General features: G+C 47.7%; 1 protein-coding gene across 2 annotated transcripts in view; it reads left to right on the top strand.

Moving 5' to 3' along the window:
• RUNX1 (RUNX family transcription factor 1) overlaps positions 1-25,253 on the top strand; it is a 249,654-nt gene that overhangs the window by 190,818 nt on the left and 33,583 nt on the right. The window contains exon 6 of one of the 2 annotated variants that reach the window (XM_055313393.1): positions 19,578-19,769. The exons of the other annotated variant lie outside the window; for it this stretch is intronic. Coding sequence (XP_055169368.1) covers positions 19,578-19,769 — 192 coding nt within the window. The remainder of the gene's footprint in view (positions 1-19,577; positions 19,770-25,253) is intronic. 2 annotated transcript variants of the gene reach the window in all.

Below are 25,253 nucleotides of genomic sequence, written 5' to 3'. Positions count from 1 at the left end.
GATAAATAACAGCTCCCAAGTAAGTCCCTTCTGTTATTAAGATGCTATGAGTTTTGGCCAATTCTGGCAAAGTGGCCCTGGCATTGGCAAGTCAAATAGTTTTGAAAAGTTCTATTGTTTTATGAAATCAAAGACTGGGGGAGCTGAGGAGAGAGCCTCCAGGCCTAATGGCCTCAGAGGAAAAGGAGAAGCTCAGAGAAATGAAATAATTTCCCTTAGTTGAAAGGAAATAGTTGGTGACGAGGGCAGAAAGAGAATGAGAAGCTCGTGGCATGTAATCCTGTACTCCCATCCATCCGTCTATCCATCTGTCCATTCACCTCCTCATCCACCTGTGCCGTCTGTACATCACCTATTCCAAACTACCTGACCTGGCTTTGTAGCCTTACCCTCGTGTTTGAAATGAAGTGTTGGCTTATAGGACTTCTCACAGTCATGCCAATTGTAAGATGGTCTAGAAAGGGCAAATGCTGATGCCTCATTGCAGGCAGGGGTGAGGCCTTCAACTTGAAGCCCTCGTACAAAACGGCAGAAGGAAAGCTTATCCCACACATCCTGACACTCAGGGGAAAAGGAGTAAGAACTAGAGAACACGCCACACCTGACCATTGGCCAGCCCAGTGGGATAGCTTGGTGCTTCCCACTCCACTTTCCTGGGTTTGGGTTGGTGAAAGTCCAGGAAAAAGTGCCTTCTGAAGAGGATTGAAAATGCTTTTTGCTTCAGATGGTTACTTGCTCTTTTACAGTAACTGACCTGCTACCTAATGAGTCAAAACTCGTTCCCCCCACCCCGCCCATTCCATGGGATTTTATTTACATCTCAGACTAATAGAAAAATCGCTGATTGATGAAAAATTGAATTTATTATGGAGACAGAGCACCATCAGAAGCTATTCTGTGCTGGGATCAGTTCCTGCAGGCAGCAAGGGGGAGTCTGTTTTCATTTCGTAGATGGGGCACTTTGTGGCGTGTTAACATATTGAAAGATAGTCTTCTCAGTAAGCGTGAGAGAGGGACGGACAGGATTTTTTCAGGCAAAGGGTATTTGAGAGCTGTTTTTAATGTATTTTTTTTATATTTGGGGAGATCTAGTGAAAACTCTAGCTCTAGCCCATGCATCTCCTACAGAATATCATTAAGATACTGAAGCATATTCTCTGCAGAGAAGCTGTAGTAGCTCGATGCCATGGGGGAAGATAGTTTGCCAAGGGGAGAGATTTTTTTATATAGATTTATTTTTTATTGGTGTTCAATTTGCCAACATATAGAATAACACCCAGTGCTCATCCCGTCAAATGCCCCCGTCAGTGCCGTCACCCAGTCACCCCCACCCACGCCCACCTCCCCTTCCACCACCCCTAGTTCGTTTCCCAGAGTTAGGAGTCTTTATGTTCTGTCTCCCTTTCTGATATTTCCCACTCATTTTTTCTCCTTTCCAAGGGGAGAGATTGAGGAGAGTGAGCAGTTGGGACCCTGAGTCACCCCATAGCAGGGGGTGGGGATCCCAGTGATACGGATTGGGTAGTCATTCTGATGTCACAAGCCATCACCTGTCTGGCCAGGTATCTGTTACATTGGGAACACTGAGTAAACTAATTAAGAATTGCAGAGATGAATACAACGAACATTGGCCATTTCTGGGACAACTCCTGGCCTCAGGTTTAAGGAGTCCTTCACAGAAACTGTGTTGTGCTTGCTTGGTATTCACAGTAACAGGTAGGCAGGTGGAGCTGCTACTTTAAAACTTCAGAAAATGCTGTATTCCTGGGGCACTAGCCCTCTTGCCGACTTTTTTAAAAAAAGGGAATCATAGTTAACATAGGTCCGCTGAAGGGCCTCACTCTTTATTACTCAATTGCTTTGCTAAGGACTTTGTTGAGATTACAACCCATAAATATAGTTCCGTCTATGATTTTGAATGTGAGTAGCAAAATCTCTAGCAGAGAGACAGAAGAAACAAGGTCTTTAAACATGGAGAGCATGCTTGGAGGGAAAAAGAGCAATGCGTGAAAAATACCTATAGAGTGGGGCACCTGGGTGGCTCAGTCGGTTAAGTGTCTGCCTTCGGCTCGGGTCATGATCCCAGGGTCCTGGGATCGAGTCCCACATTGGGCTCCCAGCTCTGTGGGGATCCTGCTTCTCCTTCCTTTGCTCCCCCTGTTCATGCTCTCTTCTCTCTATCTCTCTCAAATAAAATCTTTAAGAATAATAATATTAAAAACACCTAATAATAATAATAACTGGCACTTAGTGCTGTCGTTAGCCCAACACGGTTCAAAGAGCTTCCGTATATTAGTTGACACCATCTCTGCAAGAACAGGTAAGCAGGGGATCCCTGGGTGGCGCAGCGGTTTGGCGCCTGCCTTTGGCCCAGGGCGCGATCCTGGAGACCCGGGATCGAATCCCACGTCAGGCTCCCGGTGCATGGAGCCTGCTTCTCCCTCTGCCTGTGTCTCTGCCTCTCTCTCTCTCTCTCTCTCTCTCTCTCTCTCTCTCTGTGTGTGACTATCATAAATAAATTAAAAAAAAAAAAAAGAACAGGTAAGCAGGCTGAAGCAAAGAGAAGTGAGATCCCTTGCTCAAGGTTACAGGGTCAGAAGCCAGAACTGGAAAGAAGCAAGTCCAGACACCGCAACCCGCAGACGCCAGTGTCTGGTTTTAAGAACTGCACCAACTGCTCCTTGGGCTTCCTTGTATTGAAATTTCTGTTTCAGAACTTTTTTATTAGGAGGGTTTATCAATACAATGCTGGTTCGAATACAGTCTTCCAGAAAGCAGAGCCTCAGAGCCTTGGCAGACACTGGACAGGCAGGGCACCAGCATTGTCCCGTGGTTGGGGTTGCAGTGCACCCCGGGGCAGGGGGCAGGACCCAACATGCAGCCACATGGTCCCACGTACAGATGGCTCACTCCACGTGTGTCACCAGGGTCTGCTTGGGGGCCTGGCATCAACAGGGACCTGAAGCAGGGACTTCCAGTGTTGGCATGCAGGAAAGATGAATAATGTGACAAAATGGTCACCAGGCAAACATTCCAAGTCCTGGTCCCCTCACCCCTCTTTGGCAAGGAGCTTCCCTGAGAATCCAGGTGGGGACCAGAGGGTCCAGCCCTCTGGAAGGATGAAAACCTGTGCCCTTTGCTCCTCACTGGTTAGTGGAATGCCAGGCAGTTTTGTAGATCTGTGATCTCAGGATTATAATTATCCATCTACAGTCACTTTGTTTGCTCAGAACTGCTTAAGCATTTCTTGCAGGTAATGAACAGTGATCTGCTTAATCCCTTGGATTCTTCAAATATCAGATTTAGACCTTAGTTCTTTCTAGATGAAATCCTGATTTGCAAAAAAAAAAGGGGGGGGGGAATAATGCCTTCTTCCCTCCCACTTGGATATAAAGTAGGAGACAGACAGAGGCTCAAAGAGGAGGGAATGTACTACATATATTCCTCCTCCCCACTCTGAAAGGCATTTTGGTGCTAAGATGGACATTCTGGGTGACTTCCACCTGTACCATAATTTGCACTGGACTAAGCTCCCGACTACCCCAAGATTTGGCAAAAGGAATTTTTATAGGATTAATAATAACCTGCCTAAATGTGTCTAATGCATTTTAGAATCTCATTCTGTTCATCATTTTTAGTAGTATCAAACTAGACTAAGAAGAATTGTATATATATAAAGATGTCTCTGACCCTTGAGCTTTTGATGGGCTTAATACAGGCCAAGTAAGAACCCCATGAAAGGATTTAGGTACATGCTCAGTCTAATAGGGGGAGAGGAGAGAAGAAGCACTTAATGAAACTTAGACCATTCCCTTGGATTTCTCCTTCCATTGGGACCATTGCAAACCGAAGCACTATTTTAAATGTCACTCCTGTGAGGTCGGGATCTAAGCCAATGTATCACAGACCTTGTTAGAATTTAGTATATGAAGGGCTCAAAGGGGAAAAAAAAATCTGTCTCTATTTAGGCTTCCATTTCTTAATCTTAAAACATGTAGAAAGGTCTCTGGATCCTGAACGGAGGACCTGGGTTTCACACTGGCGCCACCAGGCCAGTGGGTGTGATCTTGGGCAATTATCTTAAGTACTTTAGTCCTGGTCCTCACTTTCCTCTTCTCTCCAACCAGGTGACAGGATGAGATAATCTCCAAATTAGCTCGCACTCAGAAGGGATAACAAAATATTGTCAGAAAAACAGAGCCATAGGTTCACCACAAACAAAGCTTCTTAGAGGCTGAGTCCCCCTGGTCCCCTGCCCTGGGAGAAGGGGACTCTGTCCTATGTGACATTGGACATATCCATGTGCACCCATGTGCGTAATATCTCCTCCTCCTCCTCCTCCTTCTTCTTCTTTTGCTGTAAATTTTTGAAAGGGCTTTTCTCATTTATTTTTGAAATTATCTGGCCATGAGTAACTTGTCTCATTAACTTCGGCCCCGATTTCACTGCCATGAACAAGGTGATTACAATCAGGGTTGAGATCCCCATCCTGTTACTTGCTAACCATGTGGATGACCATACCTGGTGGCAGGTGGCTGAGCCTCCGTAAAACAAGGACAGTGGCTGTGTTGACCTCACAGGGCTGGGAGGCTTGCGGAGACAGCCTCTGTAGAACATTTAGAACACACGATAAGTCTTCAGAAGGTAGAGCTATTATTTACATTGAGTCTTGGAATCCTTTGGTGATGAGAAAACTCTAAACAAACAAACAAAAAAAATTGTAAATCCTACGTTTAAAAATTCATGAGGTTGCCATCATGCTGCATTTTTTAAGACATTTAATTAAACATTTATAAATTTTGATTTTGTTTTCAGTTTTCTTTTTGTATTTAGATCCAGTGAAATTTCTTTTCTGGCATTTTTATGGACCCTTGAAATGCTCTGGGCACTGTTCCTAAGTCCCTCTTTGGTAAAATGGACTTACTCTCAAATGGTGAACTTTGTGAGAAATTCCGGGGGAAAGAAAAATGCTGTCTGAGTAACGGTGATATTCGGTAGTGAGATCTAATGTGTGGGCTCTTTTCAATATATGCATGACAAGCTGTAGGAGAGGCCCTTCCACATTGTTCTAGAAGACTGACATGAAGTATGCCAAAGTCTCTTGGGGTCTGAATTCTTGCCCCGGAGGAAAGCAGCTCACCTCCCGGGGTGCCTGGACCAGCTAGCCACAGGTGTAGGAAACAGGTGTAGGAAACACCCTGTCACCCTCTAAGTTCCCTAAACCAACATGTCTTTCTAGACTTGTTCTGGAGGTTTTTTGGTTTTGTTTTTTTTTGTTGTTGTTGTTTTTTTTTTTTTTTTTTTGGATATTTTGGATTCTATTTGGTAGGGCTTTCCTTCATTTCCTCCAAAAGACAGTGGCACATTTCAATGACAGGATGCCCTCACCATTGAGTTGGAGACCTTTCTGCACATGTGCGGCTCCTTGATTTGTAACCTGCATGCCCCAACATCACCTGGGTGGTTAGGGAGCAACTCAGCCGATGCCCATGCGTGTCATCCAGTTGCACTGTGGGGGGACCTGAGCCAGGGCACTGGTCACCTCTGGTGCTGCAGAAACAGGTGGGTCCCAGTGCTGGGAATGCCACTATGACAGCCAGCATGGGGACCCACGCCTGCAGATAGATTGTTGTTGGCAGTGGCACACAGTATTATCCTGTTTAGCTTCTTGGCTTTAGGGTGGACTGAGAACTTTTCCGTACACTAGCCATCCTCCACTTCTCATTTTGAAGACAAACAGACAAAACTCTGCTTGAGTTTTCCCCCCAAGGCTTGGGTTTTTTTCTGTAAGCCATGTAGCCAAGAAAGTCATCAAGTAAGAATTAGATCCAATGGGTCTCATAGAACTCCACCACCACCAAAGAGCAACAAAACAACCCCAGAAGTTCAGCTTGAATAAGTTAAGGAAAAGCTACCGCCTTGCACTAGACCTGCGTTTAAGGTCATTTGAGTGAACTTGTCATTTTGGAGTTCTGTTCTTTCCATGTTCTCGTCTTTGATAAATAATTTGCTTTAAAGGTTTTTTTTTTTTGCTAGGGAAAGTTGGCAACAAAGAAGGGATAAATTAGGTATAATCTATTACTGGGCCTCTCAGCCGTATTATCACACAGCACATGAGACACTGACATTTGGTTGAATGTGAAATGCCGCTTTCGTAACAAGACCAGGGGAGCGCACCTGGCGTATTTGTATCAAGTCTTATGTGCAAGTAAGTTACGCAGCGTTGCTGGTAAAGTTTGCTACAGCCAATAGCTGACTATTGTGGGTATACATTAATAGATGAAAACTAAGGTCAAAAAAAATTTAAGTACCCAAAGCAAATTTCTTTTCTGTTTGCACTTTTTTTTTGTTTGTTTAAGAAACACCATTGAATTAACCTGCCAACTCCCTAGACCCCTATAAAGTAAGTTAATGGCAATACATTAGTTTAGTACTTCCATGATTTACATGTACTCAGGTTCCATTAAAGCCAGTATTGACTAAAACTCAGACCGTTATGGAAGTCTTTCAGGATTCTTTCATATACTGAAATGTCGAACATTTGATACGCTATGTGTTTGGTTGGTTTTGTTTTTATTTGCTGCGGCCTCAAAGTCAGTCTTCTGGTCACCTGAGATGAAAAGGAAATATTTTGAACTAGGTCAGTTCGTAAGGACTGTATGCATTCGTGCCCCCTTTTGGATTTGCTCCTGGTGTCACCTTATTTTTACTTAGCTTCAAAGTGCTTTTGTGATGCTTCCAATTCATTCGTTTTAAAGAGCTCAAGAGAAATGCACACGATCACGTCTTTCTTGTTCGTCTTCAGCATTGCCAACAGGGCATGGGCCCCTGGGTTTCAGAAATGCAGCAGAGAGCTCTGAGCCCGAGGGAGTGAGAGAGGCATTTGGAGCTGGACCGGCCTGGCTTCAAGTCTGATCCCTGCGATTTACTAGCTGTACCTCAGTTTCCCCACCTGTAGAATGGGGGCTGTAAAGAGAAAATGAACTAGGCTGAGAGGCAGACTAGAGTGGTGGTTGGCCACTGGAGAGCTGGCTGCCTCATTCAACGTCTCCCCTGAGACCAGATAAGGTGTAAAACCAGGAAGGTGATATACACCCCTGGTGCAGTGGGGAGGGGCGGGCCACGGTCTTGTGCAGATTGATGGCAGCACAGCCTGGCACAGGGGAGCTTCTTAAATATTAGCACATGCCCTGAACACAGATCCCTTTCCCTCATCCCTTAGCCCTTACCCAGGGAACTACTGGAACTCTGCCCAAGTAGGGGCCAAGCATTTGCCATTGCCAAGTTATTAAAAAAAAAAAAATCCTGGCAAATCAGGCCCCCAGAATACAATACAATAAGGGCTTTTTTCTCTTTTTCCCTTTACCCTATCTATTATTAATTCCAAGTACTGAACCAACTTCAACAACTTATTCCTCACTGAAGCAAAATCCCGTTAACTGAACTGCCTTGTAGAGAGAGGTGGTCCTTTTCCAAACAGAGACTTTATCAAAGTGTTCTTGTTTCTTAACTGGATGCTAGTTAGCACTTAGGGTGCTGTGTGCCTGCAGAGTCTCTCAACATCGAGAAGCTCCTGCTGGGTCATCTATAAGATGGGAAGAATCATAGGAGTGGTCTACTGCATAGGGTTGTTTTGGATGAATTGAGATAATAGATATCAAGATGCTTCGCAAACAGTCTTATCAATTCCATAATAGAATCTGATGGCTAGGTAGCAAAATAATAGAAAAATGTAATAGAAAAATTGATTGTTGTTTGTGCATATTACACAAAAAAATTGTAGGAGTCTGAAATAAAATCATTATTGGTTTTTTGGAGGTAGATTTCATCTCATCAGGTCTTTTGCAACTGAGGAGAAGACAATTGTAGAGAAAAAACAGAGACATTCAAATCAGACCTGCTGTAAATCCATACTGCTAGGAATTTTACCTTTTGCCATCAGAATATCTTGATATTTTCTTTACCTACTGCTATGTACACTTGATGAAGATTGAAAACAAAAAGAAGCAACCCTGGTGGTTATGAGAGCTGAGTTTTCTTTTAAGATGTATTTCTTTTCCAAAGCCAAGTGCAGTTTTTTTCCTCCAAGACCCTAGAATTCCCTTTTCTTTCAGTGAAAGGCTTGGGAAGAGCGCTGGAACACCCAAGGTCCTAGAGCAGCTGGCGGAGTCCTTATTCTTTTTTTTTTTTTTTTTTTTTTTTTTTTTTTTTTAGCTCTTTACATATGCTACTTGCCTGAGATTTCTGGATTAGATTTCAGGGAGGTGAAATGTTACACCCTTGAGCCTCCATGCCAGTTTCCCAGGACAAGTCAAATCTGCAGCAGCTCAGAGGTGAGAATCTTTCAAGGCTCCAGAGAGAGGCTGGCTTTCTGTCCTGTTCATTTGCTGACTGGTTGCCAGGAACAGGTTGGGAGAAACTCGTTCTATTCCTTGGGTGATTCAGCCAGTCTCAAAATAAATAGGCAGCCGAGTGCAGGCAGAAAGGACTGGAAACTGCTGAAATTTGAGTCTCCAGGGCTGGGCTCTTCTCGGGAGCTGCTCTGTTGAACTGTAAAAAGAATCCTGAGCCCTGGGCAAGGGAGCGGCGGCCTGGTGGAAAGACCGCTGGCCTGGGAGACGCAGCTTCTGGCCCCGGCTGGCTCTGCGAAGCTCAGCGGCCCACGTCCACTCTCAGAGCCTCTGCTTCCCCATCTGCAGAATGAGAGGGCATCCGATGATTTTAAGATCCTTATGGGCTTCTCAAAGGATGACTCGATTGATGTCTGTAGGAGCAGTTGCACTTCCAATGCATCATCTTCCAACCTGGAGGAGGAGAGCCCCGGGCCCTGCAGTCAGCCCACCAACCTAGGGAGGCAGAGATCCTGGGAAGATGGGGGAGGGCCCGGGGTTGGGAGGGGGGAGAGGAGGGGTGCATCTATCATTCCCCCCGGCTGGAGAAAGAAATGAATAAAAAGGTCCACTCCAGAGTGACATGCCACAAGCAGGGGAAATCATCCTAACTAGATTTCCCATGGCTTTGGCATCATTTAAGAAAAAAGGGAAAAGAAAAAAAAAAAAAAAGACATCCTTATATCCACAAAGTGCTCAATTGTGCAAGCCACAGAGTCCCAACATGGCCAACTTCCTGAAGCTGGCCGGTCAGAGACCTCGGTGTTAATTCCTCAGCCAACTAAAAAAGATGGTTTGAGTCCTGTTGACTTCATTGTTAGATGTTTCTGAGCGAGGCCTGCCTCCCTTCTTCGCCTCCTTGCAACATTATGGGCTGTTCTTCATTACCTGCCCTACCTATCTGCACAATCTAGCCGCAAACAGCTTTGGTTGACCACACCACTTCCCTATTGAAAGTTAATACTGTTTGACTCATTCTGTGTTACTAACCTGAAGCCAAAGAAAACAAGCCAGAGAATAACCGGCTTGTATGGAGTTTGGAAAGCTCTCAGAGGCCCTGCTTTCAAAATCCTATACAGTAGCTTTACTATATCTCTCTGCTGCAGCTGCAAAGAGATGAAGGAAGCAGAAGTGGTTAAAAAAAAAAAAAGAAAGAAAAAGGAAAAAAAAGCTGAGGGTGGAGAAGAGCCAGGGCAGGAGTGGGGCGGGCGCCCCAGAGGCTGCGGGAAGACTCAGCATCATCCGCAGCACTTTCTGAGCCTGCTCAGGGAGCCGAGATCCTGCTTTCACACACCACAGTATTCAGACAGAGGAGGGACTGTTTACGGAGTCAAAGGGAAGAAAGTTCAAAACATTCGTGGAAAAGGAGGGTCTCCTCTTGCATGTGGAGCGGAGGGGAGCTGGGAAGCTGTTCCCACCAAGCCGGGCTTCCAGAGGCAGAGTCCCAAGGTCACGACAGAGAAAGGGGCAAGTCTGTTCCTTTGAGATCTAGGAAGATCCCAGGGATCTAGGGGAGAAGGCTGCTTGCCTTCTCTAGGCAAGTATCCCCAGCCTCCTCGTCCTTCATTCCATAACTGGCTCAGATGCTGGTCACCAGGGTTGAATAGGGGGCATTTGTGTCTTGCAATAAATAGACTATTCCCTCCCAGTGTCACCTGGCAGGCAGTGGGGCTAGTGTTTTCATCACCATGTCACAGCTCTTTGGGAAGCCCAGACAAATAGCCACTTGCCTATTGGGGGAGGAGGACTTCCTCCCCTATAGATGGATGTTGCTTCTCAGCTGTGCATGGACAACAGGTCGGCTCAGTGAGGTCAGCATCCCCCACACAACCTGAAAGCTTTTCCTCTGGATGGTGTGAGGTATGGCTAATAGCCCATTCAAAACGACTTGTTGCTTTTCTGACCAGCAGGTGCTCAGGAACCAGGGTGCCATGGTCCTCTGTGCACCTGCAGGGCCCGCTCAGCCCCTTTCTAAAGGACTTTGACAGCCCCTCGGTCTCCTGCTTCCACGAGGACAGCCCCAAAGTCAGTTGCCATTTATGACGAGAGAGAGAGAGAGAGAGAGAGAAATCAGATGCTGCTCCCCCATCCCCCAGGACTGGGAAAACCCAGCAGACAGGCCTTTTAGGAATAGGAGGGCGTTTATTTACCCTTTTCAGAAATACAGGGGAGTAGAGAGCAGCTTGCACACTGCTGGGTGCACATCCCAGAATAAGTCCAGCCTACGAAAGGGGAGTTTATTCACCCCTTCCTTCATTTATTCATTCACCTGGCGTTTACTGGGGCCCCATCCAACCTGGCATGGGCTCTCATTTGGGGTGTGGCTGATGAGGAGAGGAGAGCTGCAGGGAGGGTGGGTGGCCAGTGTGGAGAACAGGAATGCCCGGGGCCACACAGTGAAGCAGGTGGAATCTGTGGACCTCTGGGATCATGTTCTCCTTGTCCTCGGGGCCTTGCCCTGGAGCTGGCTCTGCTGAAAACCAGGACTCCACAGCTGGTTCAGAAGCTCCAGGCAACATTTAGGTCCATACTGACCTCTCAGTATTGCCCCCCCACCCCGCCACCAAAACATACCCCCTGAAGTCACCTTCTGTTCCCTTCCGTGGGGGCAGGAGCTCCTCCGTGAAATGAATCCATGTTACCAGGCGTAACTAATCTCTGGTTACTTGGAACTCGCTCGCTAACGGGGTTTTCTGGAGACCTGCCCTTAATCGAGGAGAGTGGCCAACGCTTGCAATTACAGGCTGATGGAGAAGAAAGGGTCTTGAACTTGTGAGCTGTCTGCACCCCGCCCTCTATGGGGTTGCCTCCACCGCCCTCACCACCGAGGGCTGCCTCTGGTCAAGAGCAAAAGAAACCAGGCGGGTTCTCCGCCCTAAGCTACAATTACCTCCTGAGTCACCAGACAGAAACAGGAGGTAACCAGTGGCGACCAGCGACTGCAGATTTGGACTCCTCTGCTTTCAGGGAGGTCCAGGTCTCAAAAAGCTCATGCAAGTGAGCTAAAAACGCCACTGCCTGTTACTCGGAGGCTCCAATGGCAGCAGCTCAGTCTGGTTTCTGTTTTTGTCCCGTGAATCTTGGGGGCCTGGCTTGGGAGGGAGGGGGGCAGGCCCCACGTGGGCCGTCCTTCCGCCTGAAGGCTGTGCTGCTTGTTCCCCTGGCTCTGGCCCAGCGGCCGTGGCCTCTCCGTCCGACTGTTGCTTTGTATACCTTTCCTTTTACACTTGTCTCTAGCAGTTGGTTAGGTCTTGGCCCACAGGACAGTGTGCGTGTGTGTCTGCGTGCGTGAGAGAATACTCACTACCAAAAACCCCAGGGGGAATTGCAGCAGCTCGTTGCTTCCATGAGGGTGTGAGGCTTAACTTTAGCACGAGGGCCTTTTATCCATCCTGTTGTATTTTTTAGTCCAATGAAGAAAACACTAGAGAGCACAAGCTTTGCAGACTGTCTGACTGCTAATGAGACAGTTCTGCTTGAAACTTGATGAGCTCAACTATGGCATGTTTCCGCAACAAGTAGCTTTTCGGAGCCCTCCGCGGTTCCACTTCAGCTGAAAAACTTGAGTTCGAGCTTCCTTCGCCTCAGCCACATTCTGCTTTCCAACAGGCTGATGGAGGACAGGTGGACGGCAGCCGTCACGCAGGGTCTGAACACCCGTTCAGTGTTTGGTGAGCCTGTCCTGTGCCAGATGCACCCATAGGTGAAGAAAAGAGGCAAAACCCCACACCTTCGTGGGGCTTACAGCCCAGTGGGTGGACAGACCACAAGTAATATTAATAAGTACCGTGGAGACAACCGAAGCAAAAGGGCTGAGGAGTGGCTGGATTGGCAGTTTGTCATTTAAACTAGAGTGTTGGGGAATTCCTAAGGGAGAAGATGAAATTGAAGCAAATACTTAAAGGTGAGGGTGGATATATGGTCCACAGATATCTGGGAGGAGGGTGTTCCGGGCAGAAGAAATAGCAGGTACTAAGGCCCTGAGGCAGACCTATAGGACTTATAGCAAGGTGGCCGGTGTGGCTGGAGCAAAGTGGGGGATTCAGACTGTCTGCCTTCTAGCTTCAAAATAGGGAGTATTCACCTTAGAGAGCAGGCTTAACAAAATGCCAGCCTGGCCTCTACAACATGTGCTTTGTGCCACGTGAGGGGCCAGGCAGGACCATGGTTTGGGAAGCCCCAGGATAGGGAAGCCCCACGTACAACCAGACTTGTGGTCACTCGCTTACCTACTGCCACCTGCAAGAGAACCAAAACTCTTTCCAACCAAAGGCATGTCCCCGTTGGCGATTCTCCTGGGGTAGAGTATCGTGTCTGTAGATCCCTAAGTATGTTGAAACACATTACCTCGGAAGAAGCAGCATCCTGATGGACTCTTCTCCACTGGCTCAGTGTGATTATCCATGTGTAGAAGGGAGGAGGGCACCTGCCCAAGGTGCGTGGGTGAGGGGGAGTGGACCACTGTACAGGCAGGGTGATGAGCATTAACCTCAGACTTACGCTGCTCTTGCTGCTGATGAGAGGCGATGGGCAGGGGATCAAAAAGTATCATTCCTTTTTTTTTTTAAGATTTCTATTTCCTTATTTATTTAAGAGAGAGAGAGAGAGAGCGTTCACATGCACACAAGCCAGGGCAGGCAGTGGGGCAGAGGGAGAAAGAGAATCTCAAGCAGACTCTGCACTGAGCACAGAGCCTGATGCAGGGCTTGATCCCACAACCCTGAGATCATGACCTGAGCCTAAACCAAGAGTCAGATGCTCAACTGACTGAGCCCCCCCCCAGGCTCCCCTACTGTCATTATTTTCTATCCAATCAGAAAAGCAGGAAAGTGAGACCCTAGAGTAAAGTTCAGCAGACTGGCTTTCTTCCTATAGCTGCCACCCCTGACACTTGCTAGGAGGTCTTGAGGTGAATCTAATGGCCCATTGCCTCTGGATGTAGCCTTTCGACGATAATGAGGAAGGGGCCGAAACCCAGAATGTGATGCCCCAGTAAGTAGGATGGCTCAGTAAGAAAGGCTCAGTGAAGGCTTAAGGGGAGGGAGGAGAGGACCCAGGAAGACTTATGTCCTAGGTTGCCAGTAACTCTCTGAAAGGCCACTGACAAAACAGCAGGAGAATGAGGGAGACGCAAGTGTCAGGAGGTGTTGTGCAAAGCTGCTGACCACCAGCACACCGGAGGGTAGAACCCTAGATCCAAGCTCGAGCTCTAAAGGCCAGTTTGACAGTTGAGCCTGGGACTGGCTCCCACGGGCCAGGTGTCTGGCAGAAAAAAAAAAAAAAAAGACAGAAAGAAACCTTTGAAAGTCCTAACGTCATATGAAGTTGTTCAAGAAAGCCTGTGCTTGGAGGCGTCCAACGAGAACCAGTTGAGTAGCTAATTGCTGCAGATATAATTGCTGTGAATGCTTTTAGAGCCCCTCGGAGTAATCCGTCTTAGTCCTTTAATTCCAGGCTTTCAGATAAGGAGGCTGGGTGATGAAGAGACTTGCTCTTGTCCGCAGGAAAGTTGGGTGGAAAAGGCAGATTTATAATGGAGATTCTTAACATGCAGACTGGTAGCCACGTTTCCCTGGTGCCATGTTGTTTCTCTAGGGGAGGGAAGGATGAGAGCGCCTGCATTAGCACCCCCGTCCCTGTGGGCACCCAGAAGTCTCAACTGGGATGGAACAGTCTCCTCATCAACCTTCCCTGCTCTTCCTCAAAGCCCTTCCTTACGGGATCCCTGGGCGGCGCAGCGGTTTGGCGCCTGCCTTTGGCCCAGGGCGCGATCCTGGAGACCCGGGATCGAATCCCACGTCGGGCTCCCGGTGCATGGAGCCTGCTTCTCCCTCTGCCTGTGTCTCTGCCTCTCTCTCTCTCTCTCTCTCTGTGGCTATCATAAATTAAAAAAAAAATTAAAAAAAAAAAGCCCTTCCTTACATGGCTGGGCAAGAGTTACTTTCCCACTTGAAAATTCTGGGCTCCCCTTACAGACCAGCCCAAGTACAGCCACAGTGACTCACTGACTCATCCCAGTGATGGTGGGAGAGAGACGGTCAACGCCTGCCATCTGTCAGGCAGACCCTTGGCATTTTCAGCTGCTCTGCATACATTGAAGAGTTAAAAGATTAAGAAAAAGACCACCTCATAGTTGTCACCAAAACAAGGCCAGCACTCGGTGCTCGTGGACACATAGTCTAAACACGGTTCTGGTGTATTTGGGGTGTTCGTGTCTAGCTCAGGGCAAATGAGAAGCTCACTGAAGACACATGTACCATCGGGAAGACTCACTCAAATCCCCGGGGTATAGTCCCCGACCAGCAGCATCGGCATCACTTGGGCCTTATTAGAATCTAAATTCTCAGACCTCACCCCAGACCTACCGAGGCAGACCCGTAATTCGGATGCTCGTTCAGGTGTGTGAGATGTCACCCTCTACTATAGGTCACAATACGTCTCTAGCTCTAAGTGCAAGCTGGGAATAGAGGTGGGATCGTCAAATGCAAATCCTTATGGCGCTCTGGGGGCCCCGTGACCTCGAACTACCTAACAGTGCACACCTCTCCTCTCTACTCACTGGGGGCGCACAGAGATTGGTATCTATAGTTGCATTGAGCGAGATTGCAGGGGGCAGAGGGTGGGGTGAGGGAGTGGATGTATTTTAGGGCCTGCCTTCTTTTTCCTGATTGGCTGTGTGAGATTAGACAAATGACATAACCTCTCTGAACTTCACTTCTCACGCGTGGGTTAAAACACAAGGCTGATTTCTCCAGCTCTTCTCCAGCTCTGAAGTACTCTAACTTTGTACGGATCTCCTAGTTTAGTAATAAGGGAAGAGGCTGGAGGGAAAAGTTAGGCTACCAAAGTTTATATACCATTAGGCAATATATAAACATATATATGTGTGTGTATATATCTGATATATATTCTAATATATAAGAGAGTGGCATAGATATCATATGCCGTATTTTATATTGTGATATACACGATGGGATAGCGCTGCCCAACGTTAAATTAGCCAGCAGACAGATAGGTTTGCAGTTAAGAAGATTTATTTCATTACCTAGGAGTTGCTTTAAGGAAGGATCACATTCACATTCAGTAGGATTACTTTCCTGTCCTCGGGACTTTAATGACCTGGAGTTGAGACTGTTGTACCAGGAAGAAATGAGCTGTTCTCTGCACACATCAGTTTCCCAAGGCGGTAGCAAATTAAGGGTTGCGGGGGGGGGGGGTGGACAATCCATGTTTTTTTAATCCAGATCTTTGTTGTTAGTATCAGATTGATTGGCAGGCATCTTTTGGAATACACGTATGCTTTTACGAAGAATCACAATGTTAAGGATGTTAAGCTACAAATGGAGATGGACACACACACGCACACACGCAGGTATCTTCTTGGTATTGTCGTTTTGCATACGTTTTCCTCAACTGCGCATCATGACCATGCTTTTAGTCTACACCTCCCTACGTTTTCTGCTGAGAATCTATCAAGACAAGTCGTAAGCCCGTACCAGAAACATGGACTAACAAACCGCCGTAAAATTATTCTCTCTGGCCAGAATTTTCCAGGGAAAGGTGACAATTTAGCCATACCTCCTTTCTCTGATAGAGGAGCATACGGCATATTTCACAGTTCAGCAGTGAGTGGTTTTTTGAAAAAGACAGTTCAGCTATGGATGAGATATGCATACCTCCTCAGTCTAGTTTTTATAGCAGAAAATTGAAAGCTGGCCTCATTATCCATCACAGATATCATAACATTTAGGGATGCCTTGTGGGCAGCCAGCCCAGCAAACTACGGGACATATGTCTTTGGAATTGAAGAAGTAAAATTTAACAGATGGGATTAATTTCTTTTTCTTCTTTTTTTTTTCCTTTCGGTTTTTTTATGACTCTGCATTTATAATAAAATCCTAAGCGAAGACTTTTCTCAAAATGTGGGAGTGGTAGTAGAGAAACACAATTTAGCATCGTTTTCAACTCTGGTCAAGATTCATTAAGATGTCCTAGTATGAAGTCTCTTGGTAGCCACTATTTTAAGGACCACTGTGTCAACATTCTCAGTTGGCTTCCAGCGTGTTCAGAAAGCCAGGCTGCCGACACGCAAACGTTTAGGGCTGCATTGTAAGTCTACTAGATTTGATCCAGCGTTGAATTCCCTGCTGCCCTCTGAAGCCCAGTGCTCAGCAAGAAGGAAGAAAAGTGAGTTTGATAGTGGACATTTCCCATACTCCTGTATTTAAAATCTAGGGGGCAAATTGACATTTTAATTGCACACAGATACAGGAAACCGGAGACATAAAGCATTCATTTTCCCCCAGCTTGAAAGTTTATATCGGAAGCTTCTGTATTTCGTACAAAATATTGCTCTTTGGCCCATGAAATCTGATGGCCTCAGAAAAGAAGAATGAGGTGTTCTTTTGATCTAGCTTATAAATGCATCCGAACCACACCTTTAATATGATAATGCTTTTTATTCCCCACCTCACCCCCCCCCCCCCCCGTGCCTGGGTGTTACAGCCGGGTTCCAGCACCTCGGTGAGGAAGGGGTTCAAGATTCCCTGCAGAGACAATAACACTCTTACTTACTGCCAGGATCACATGTGGGGAGGGTGTGGAGTGCATGCTTCCCCCGCTCCTCCAAGCATTCAACTCAGCCTCCCGACTCCCAGGGCTTAGGAAATAGCTCAGAGTGAAGAATTGTTTTCTCTGAAAGTTATGCCTGAACATTCCTGCTAAAGCAGGCAGTCATCAGCTAATCTCTGTAAATGACTACGATTTTGGCAGGTGTCAGCTGGTACAGAAATTGCTCACATGTTAAAACATTTTTTTTTAAAACATGTGAGCAACGAGAGGAGACTAATACAAATAAATTAATAATAATAATCGCACGTTGTGCCCGGCCACGGTAGTGGCTTACCTAAAATGACTTAACTCTCGCTCCATTTTTTTGGTGGCACGGGGTCCCCGATCTTGGTGGCCGAGACAGACACAATTGGCAGCCTTTCCTCAAAGCCCGACCGTAGACCTGAAAATGCCGAGTGTTTGCATTTAGAATGACCTCACACACATCATTCTCCTGGATCACCCACTGTCCTTGACACGGTGTTCTTTAAAAATGCCACTGGGTGCCCAAGGAATGTGAAGTTTTGAAATGGGTACAAAACCTGCTGGAAGCCTCTGCACCATTACTTCGCCAGCCGGCATTCTTTCTGGGGCAAGTAGAAGCCTCCAGAATCATTTTTCCTGCCTTCTTCTCCGCTCAACTCCTAATACCAGCCATTAGGTCGTGCGAGGCATTTAAAAGGCTGAATTGCCATGCCTTGCGTGGCTTTTGCGTTGGAATTGTTTGTGCTGCAAGAATACCAGATTTTTCAGCCTAAGTCATCAGAAAGCTAAGAATCTGCCACCAAGATAAGAGGAAGGAGGATTCCAGAGGCACCACGGTTACACCATGATCGACTGAAATAGAATGTTCTAGAAAAAGACAGTTTCCCACTTCTGAGGGAAAGGGGTGACAGGGGTTGTTCCAGGACCTGGCCCTATGGCCTTTCGCCCACGAGGCCGGTGCTTAAAATACTCAGTCGGTAAGAGGCCTCTCACTTGTGTGCTGGCCCTGTGTGACTCAGGCTGTTTGTGTTTAGGTCGAGTGTTGTGGGCTGCAGGGCTGAATCAGAGTCTAGATTTGCCTTGGTGACACATGAAAAGAGGGAGCATTGCATTTGAACTACACAAATACTATGCTTAAGTCGTTCTCTTCATTTCGGAGCCGACCAGGTCTTGTTCATGATAAAAATCACTGCAATATAGTGGGTCCTTTTTTTTGGTGTGGAATTTGAGACAGTGTCAACTGTGCCAAGGGGCCTGGCAGCGGGAAGAAACGGCAAGCCACGGAGATTTGGAACCATAATATAAGTTATAAAATTTAATTTTGTAATTGTAGCGACTGGGAGCTGGGCTGCAATCTACTTCTCCCACCCCGGGCTGGCGGGGAGTGGAGTCCAGGGATCCTCTTTCTAACTGAGGTCTGGGGCAGGGCATGTGAAAGGGCCCTTGATGGTGGCAACAGGCAGGCTGCTCCTCCAATGTTGTTTGGAGGCCACCTGACTGACGATGGGGGGTGGGAGGGGGCGCGGGACGGGTGTGTGAAATTGGTCAATGAGCCTTTATTCGAACCACAGAGGTGAGGAAGGAGCAGGGGCCTATCCTCTGAGGATGGTGGCTCTATCCGTACATCCTGAGCCTGGGTTCTGCTTGGCAGGCCTTGAGTCTCCAGTTTAAAGCCATCTTGTTGGGGGGATAAAGGGAGCAAACAGGAGGCCCAGCCCTCCCGGCCTGTCCCATGGGACTGGCCTCTGCTCACTGCAGGGGGAACACGGCAAGGATACTTACTGTCTATACGGACAGCTGAGTGGCCCAACTGTCCACCCTGGATTGCTGAGCCCCTGGGGGAAGCTCATCCAGTCTGCTGGCACAACCTCTAGGTTCCAGATGAGGCCCTGGCTACACCTTCCTGTCAACCCCCTCCTAGAGGGTACACGGGGGGCGGGAAGCGGGCTTCGGGGAAGAATGCTGAAGGATGCTCGTGAAAAGCTTTCGAGGAGAGGGAGCGAAGAGGGGCCGAGGGGCTGCCCATGCCCTGCATCTAGTCCCCCAGGACTGTGGGTTTGCAGCCACACCTCATTTCCTGTTGGACGGGGCGTGCGCTAAGCCGGGCGGCCCACTTTGCTGCCCGTGGCCGGGTCTGCAGTGAGGAGCGGCTGTTCTGATGCCACAGGGAGGGCACCTTTCCTGGCTGCCCTAGCTCAGCCCGCAGTGCGTGGCCAAGTGCCAACAATTAATGCACCTTCCCTCACTCCCGACCTTACACCACCACGATCCCCGTATACCCGCTGCATTCTTGCCCCGCGGGGACGGGCGCAGAGGCTTGGGGAGATGGGGCGCAGGCTGGGGCAGCACCCCGTGGCCTGTGATGAAAGGGAGCCCCGGCTGCTGTGGGGTCAGTGGCCCTGGATCTCCCCTGGGAGCCAGCCACGTGCACCAATCTCCAGCAAATCCACGTTGGGGGTGAGGGGGCAGGGAGGGGCAAGACAAGAGAACCCCGACTTTTAGCAAATCCACAATACATTTTCTGATCTTTTCCCTCCCTCCTTCCTTGCCTCCCTCTCCCCTTCCCACCCCCCACCCCCCTCCCCACAATAGGACATCGTCAGAAACTAGATGATCAGACCAAGCCCGGGAGCTTGTCCTTTTCTGAGCGGCTCAGTGAACTGGAGCAGCTGCGGCGAACAGCCATGAGGGTCAGCCCACACCACCCAGCCCCCACACCCAACCCTCGGGCCTCCTTGAACCACTCCACTGCCTTTAACCCTCAGCCTCAGAGTCAGATGCAGGGTAAGTACCTGGAGGGAGCCCGCTTCCCGCCTCGCCCTCGGGCCACACCCCCCAGACCCATCCTGGCTTCTGCTCCTTGCTCAACGGGTGGTCCTCGGCCCAGCAGCCTGGGGGAGCTGGTTAGACAGCAGAGTCTCTGGCCCGCCCCAGACCTACTGAGTCAGATCTGCACCGTAATGAGATCCCCAGATCGAGAGGCACTGGCACCTAGGATATGGAGAGATAGATATCTATGTGTAGATAATATCTTGAATTTTTTGAGTTATCTTTGGCTATGCTGTTTTCCTACCTACCCATGAGGCTTGAACACACACACACACCAAGCAAGGTGAAAGTCAGGACATTTCAAGTTCTTATTGCCTTCAATTATTTGTGGGGTTTGTATCTATATGTTTTTTTTTTAAATATAAAGAAATACTACGATAGCCTGGATGCCATCACATCAAAGGTATTAGTTACAATAAATAAATTTGCAATCAATAAAGAATGCAGGTGGGCCCCCCCTCCCGATACCCACATACCTGGGTTTAGCCAGCAATTGCAAAAACAGGGTAAAATGCAATAATTGCATAAAACATGCTGTGCCAAATGAGAGAAGACGCACAGTTCATTTGCACCATAGAAGCCACTCTTGTCTATGATGATTTGCTCTGCGATACCATTTCGAATTTCTGAAATCCAGTTGTTTTCTCTGTGCTGGGCAGGACGCAGCTGCGTACGATATGGTCACAGTGAGATTCTCCAAGCAGCGGGCTTGTCTAACTCAAAGGGAGAGATAAGCAACACATCTGGGGGAGAGGGCAGGTGGCCAGCCAGGGACATGCTACTTGCCCTCTGGGACCGCAGAAATTAGCTTCCCCAGGCGATTTCTCTGTGCGGGTCCTATCGTGGGACATGTCCCGGTCCTGAGTTCTCTAAGGTTTTGGGACCAGTCGCTCGCTTTGGGGGTTAGCATATGCTTTTGGGGGGCTCTGGAAAGGCAAGCAAGCACCCTTGCACAGAGTTTGATGGCTCATGCCTTGAGCTCTCCTAGTTCTGCGTCTGGGGGAGGTTCAGTTATTTGAATGGAAAGTTTCCAGACAAGACTTCCTGTCAGATAGCAGGCACACAGCTGCTAAGTGGTCCATCTGAAGGGTGGCCCCTTTGTCCCCAGAAACGTAAAGCTTGATTTGGGCGGGTTAGCTCTCATCTGCAGATGCATCTTCGGCGTATTTAGGGAAAGGCCTCCTTGAGATCATCAGTTTTGTGGTGCTTATCATGAATACTTGTTCGAGACATGCATATTGATTTTTTTTTTAATGCCAGAATGCAAGCGTGTACGGTAAATCCGATCGAATGGCACGTTAAGTGAGAGGGATGAGTGAGGAGTGAAATGGTCCTTTCCTTCCGAACAGAACAAATTCTAGAAGGCGATCCCCTGATCCTGTGTGCGGGGCCACTGAAATTAATTTATGCCATCCTCAGACCTCCATTCGTAACATCAGAGGGAAGACTCCTGTTTTCTTATGGTCTCAGCCCATAACTGACAATTTATCCTACTGGGCTGAGAAAGGGTTTTTCCTCTCGCTCTGCTGGTATTGGAACCCAAACTATTAAGCATCTTTAAAAGCAAGGGAAGATGCAGGGTGGCAAGTTGCAATGGTCACCCTTTAAGTTGGCTTCGTGGTGGACAGTTTTGGTGAGGAATGAATCAGATCTGATTTGCCTCCTGGTCAGATAGGCTCTTTTTCCCCAAAAGAAGAGGGGGAGGGTGGTAAGTGAATTCTTGTCCTGGGCCGCCAGCAGCTCTCGGGTGGAGACATTACCAAGGCCGGACGGGCATTCTTCGGCTCTTTGGAATACTGTATGCTTAGCAGAGTATCAGGTTTAACACAGAGCCTCTCCCCTTTCTTGTTCCTTTTAAAAACTTTTTACTTCTGCAACATGTAAGTAATAATAACTTGCTTTTAGAGTGCCCTAGAGGTTTGGTTGCTACTCTAAAGAATGTGTTAACTATATTGCTGAAGCTCTTTCTTTCCAAAATATGATTTGCTCTTCAGTCCTTCACTTGTAAAATTGGAGGAACTTTTTAAAAATAACTACCCAGGATACATTCATGTTGTAAAACTACTTTTCCTTTTTCTTTCTTTTTTTTTATTTTCTATAAGAAAAATGTTTTTTTTTAATACCCTAGTCATGTTTTGAGTAGACCCTAGGGATTTTTTCCCCCTGAAATTAGAAAGTTAACAGGGATAAGAGTAAAGTCTCTTTCAGCCAGAACCTTCATTTTGTTCTTGACAAGTAGGAAAATGCCTATTTTCCTGGCTTAGCTCTAGAGACTCCATATTATACTTAAGAAGATGCTTTATATAAAAATCCAGCATGTGTTTATGGCTCTCTTTGAAATGGCAGTCATCGTTGTAAGAAAAATATCCCAGAGGTGGTCACGGCAATTCTTCAGCGGTGCCGTACAGGTGTGTGAGTGTTTTCAGCACCGGGAAACGTCAGCAGCTGGGGCTTTGGAGGGATCGTGGGGTGACAGAGAGGCTGGGACCTCATCTGAAGAGCTATGTCTGCTCCTTGAACTCTGGCACTAGGAAATCACAGATCCAGAAAAACGCCTTTATTTATCTAGAATCAGATGTGCTCGAGAATCCCTCAGAATAGGCATCTCAAATTATCTGAAGCAAGGGAAGAGGGAAGGGGGGCAGGTTGCCATGCCACCAAACCACTGTTTATTTGTTGAGGTTTTAACTATTAAAAGGGCTGAGGTTAATATCAACTTCCTCCTTTACCAGCTCCTAAAATTGAATAGAAAGTCATTTTGTCATGGCTACGTGACTCGTTTGGGACGTCATCGCGAACTTCTCCAGGCCAGTCTTAGGGTTCTTGTTCAGTCGTGGGAGGGAAAATGGACACGTGTCCTTTTAAAAGATGGGACCAGCACAGATCCCAGCGAGATGAAGTCGCTGATGCTGGATCGGTCACACATGCTCCCTTAGAGATGGCTCCAGGCAACCCCAGCAAGTCATTTGAAGAATTTGCCTCTTGATTTACCAAAAATGATGAACCACATTTAAGGCTGCATAACCCCTTCCTTTCTGGGGAGGACACCAAATATTTGCTGATGCAGAAAACTGTCAAAACTGTACAAAGAGGCCAGTTTTGTTGTTCTTGCGTACGTTGCCATAAACTCCCAGGCGTGAGGCTTAACTCTTTCACTGGACCGGTTATGGTGTATCTTGACACAGGTCAGGCCTTTTGTATACATTATTCCGCTCTCACCACAATCCTGCGCTGTGGTTTATAGACAGAGCAACTGAACCTCAGAAGCTAACAACTGCCCAGAATCTCCAAGAGCATGAGTGACAGACTTGGACCCAAACCCAGACCTTTCTGGCTACAGAGCCAGGGCTGACGGGGTGGCAGGTTCTCTTGGATCGAGGATCGATTAGACACAGGGCTGACCAGTGTCAAGAAGAATCCCGATCGTCAAAGGGGAGATGGGAGCAGTCCTGGGCCGGACGTTCACTTGGCAGGACTGTGTTGGATGTGTTCTGTAGATGTCGCTAATAATGAGAACCTTAGGGCCAGAGTCTGTGGCGGGCACCTCGATAAGCTGTCTTTTTTTGACCGGTGTGTGTGTGTGGCGGGGGGGGGGGGGAGAGGTACATTTGTTTTGCAACTTGAGGACAAAAGAAAACTCAGAATAATGCATCTCTAGCATGAGGGAATGAGGGACGAGGGGGAGGAGGAGGGCTTCCCAGCCACCCTCTCTCTGCTTTACCAGGGCAACAGCCTGGCCTTCCTGCATGGAGGAGTCTCTCTTGGGGTCCAGTGGGACCAGAGCCTTCTTAATGTCCAAATCCAGGCAACCTCTGATGAGCCTTGAGGAGTGTGGGTGCCTCGCTTTGAGAGTACGGTCAGGCAGTAGAGAGCATGACATTTCCAATTCACCTCCTGAGTTTTAGTAATTCCAGTGATTTTTGTGTTGATAGTGTTTCCCGGAAGGTTGAAGTTACTTTGGAAAGACTATGTTCTCTGGTACTATTGTCTGTGAAGCTTTTTGGAGATATGAATTGACTTTGTTCTCAGCTATTAAACAGGGTTACTTATGTCAGTGTTTACCAGCTGCATTGACAAAAAGGGGAAAAAAAGCCTCTCCACTTCCCTGTAGGAGGAGAGACAAATCCCCTTTCCAGCCTTGGGGGTGAAATATCCAACTGCATAGCACTTTTCTCTACTTCTTCTTCTCTGTCTCTTTCTCTCTTCTTCGTTCTTCTTCTAGAAGTTGAAAATCAAAGTGGGGATGGGGCCTTACCGTCAAACACCAGAAATTTGGGGCACGTGGGTGGCTCAGTGGTTGAGCGACTGCCTTCGGCTCAGGGCATGATCCCAGGGTCCTGGGACCAAGTCCCACGTAGGGTCCCCACAGGAAGCCTGCTACTCTCTCTGCCCATGTCTCTGCCTCTCTCTGTGTGTCTCTCATGAATAAATAAAATCTTAAAAGGCAAAACCACCAGAACTTTGCACGTATAAACCTGTAAGTGGTCATTTAATGGTTACACAACAAAGTGAAATAGGGTGCTAGGAGTCAACTTAGAAGGCACGCTGTAAACGTGAAAAGTGAATGATTTAAAAATAACTCTTATCTAGGTATAGGAGAATTTGAGAGCCTTTCAAGGTTTACAACAAAATCTTCACACGATTGAAATCCAGCCTGAATCAGGTATCCCCATGAATAAAAAATAAATAAATAAGTGCAAGAAGGGCAGGAAGGGAGGGAAAAAGGAAAGAGTGGAATGGGCCCACGATGAAGAGCTAACGCGCGGGGCGGGAGCAAGCCGATGGGCGCCACCGCTGTGTCCTGTCCCTGCTTCTCCCAAGCAGGTGGGCGGTCGAAGTTCATGGAGCTAGAAGCCCTCCGAAGGCAGGAATCGAGAACCCGGTTCAGGTTTTCTGTATTCTTGTTACTGGTGCAATGTAAACTCTAGGTTTCAGGAAAGGTTGAAGAGCTCATACTAACGAATTGCGTCATAGACATTTGGAAAAGGAGAAAGTAGGATGGGAAGAAAGCTAACTCTTGGTTTTCTCCTTGAAAAAAAGGTCCTAGAGCCTCTGCACCCTTTGTGCCCTTGTGGCTTGAGTCTGCTACGACTGCACTGTGCCTATCACCCCTGCCCTCCACCCACTCCTTGGAGGGGCAGCCAGCCTTACGTGAGCGGTCTGCACTCTGTTGGTGGAGCGGCATCGCTACCGACGCAGAACCCCCTTGAACGGCACTGCTCAACTGCCTGCCCTGTATTTATTTACAAGCACCGCACAGCTAAGTACTTAATAAACCAGCCCTTCAAAGGAGCCGCCAGCCTGGCCGGCTGTCAGCACCCTAGTCATCATAAACCACATTTTAGCGGGCCTGCATTTTCACACCAAACGTTTTCGTGGATGTCGTTCAAGGTGACCAGACCGTGTTTTCCAGAGCATGTTGGTAATGCCTTGTGGACA

This window comes from Nyctereutes procyonoides, unplaced genomic scaffold (assembly GCF_905146905.1).
Source record: "Nyctereutes procyonoides isolate TBG_1078 unplaced genomic scaffold, NYPRO_anot_genome, whole genome shotgun sequence".
Taxonomy (NCBI): Eukaryota; Metazoa; Chordata; class Mammalia; order Carnivora; family Canidae; genus Nyctereutes; species Nyctereutes procyonoides.
This window is presented reverse-complemented; position numbering and strand designations above follow the sequence as displayed.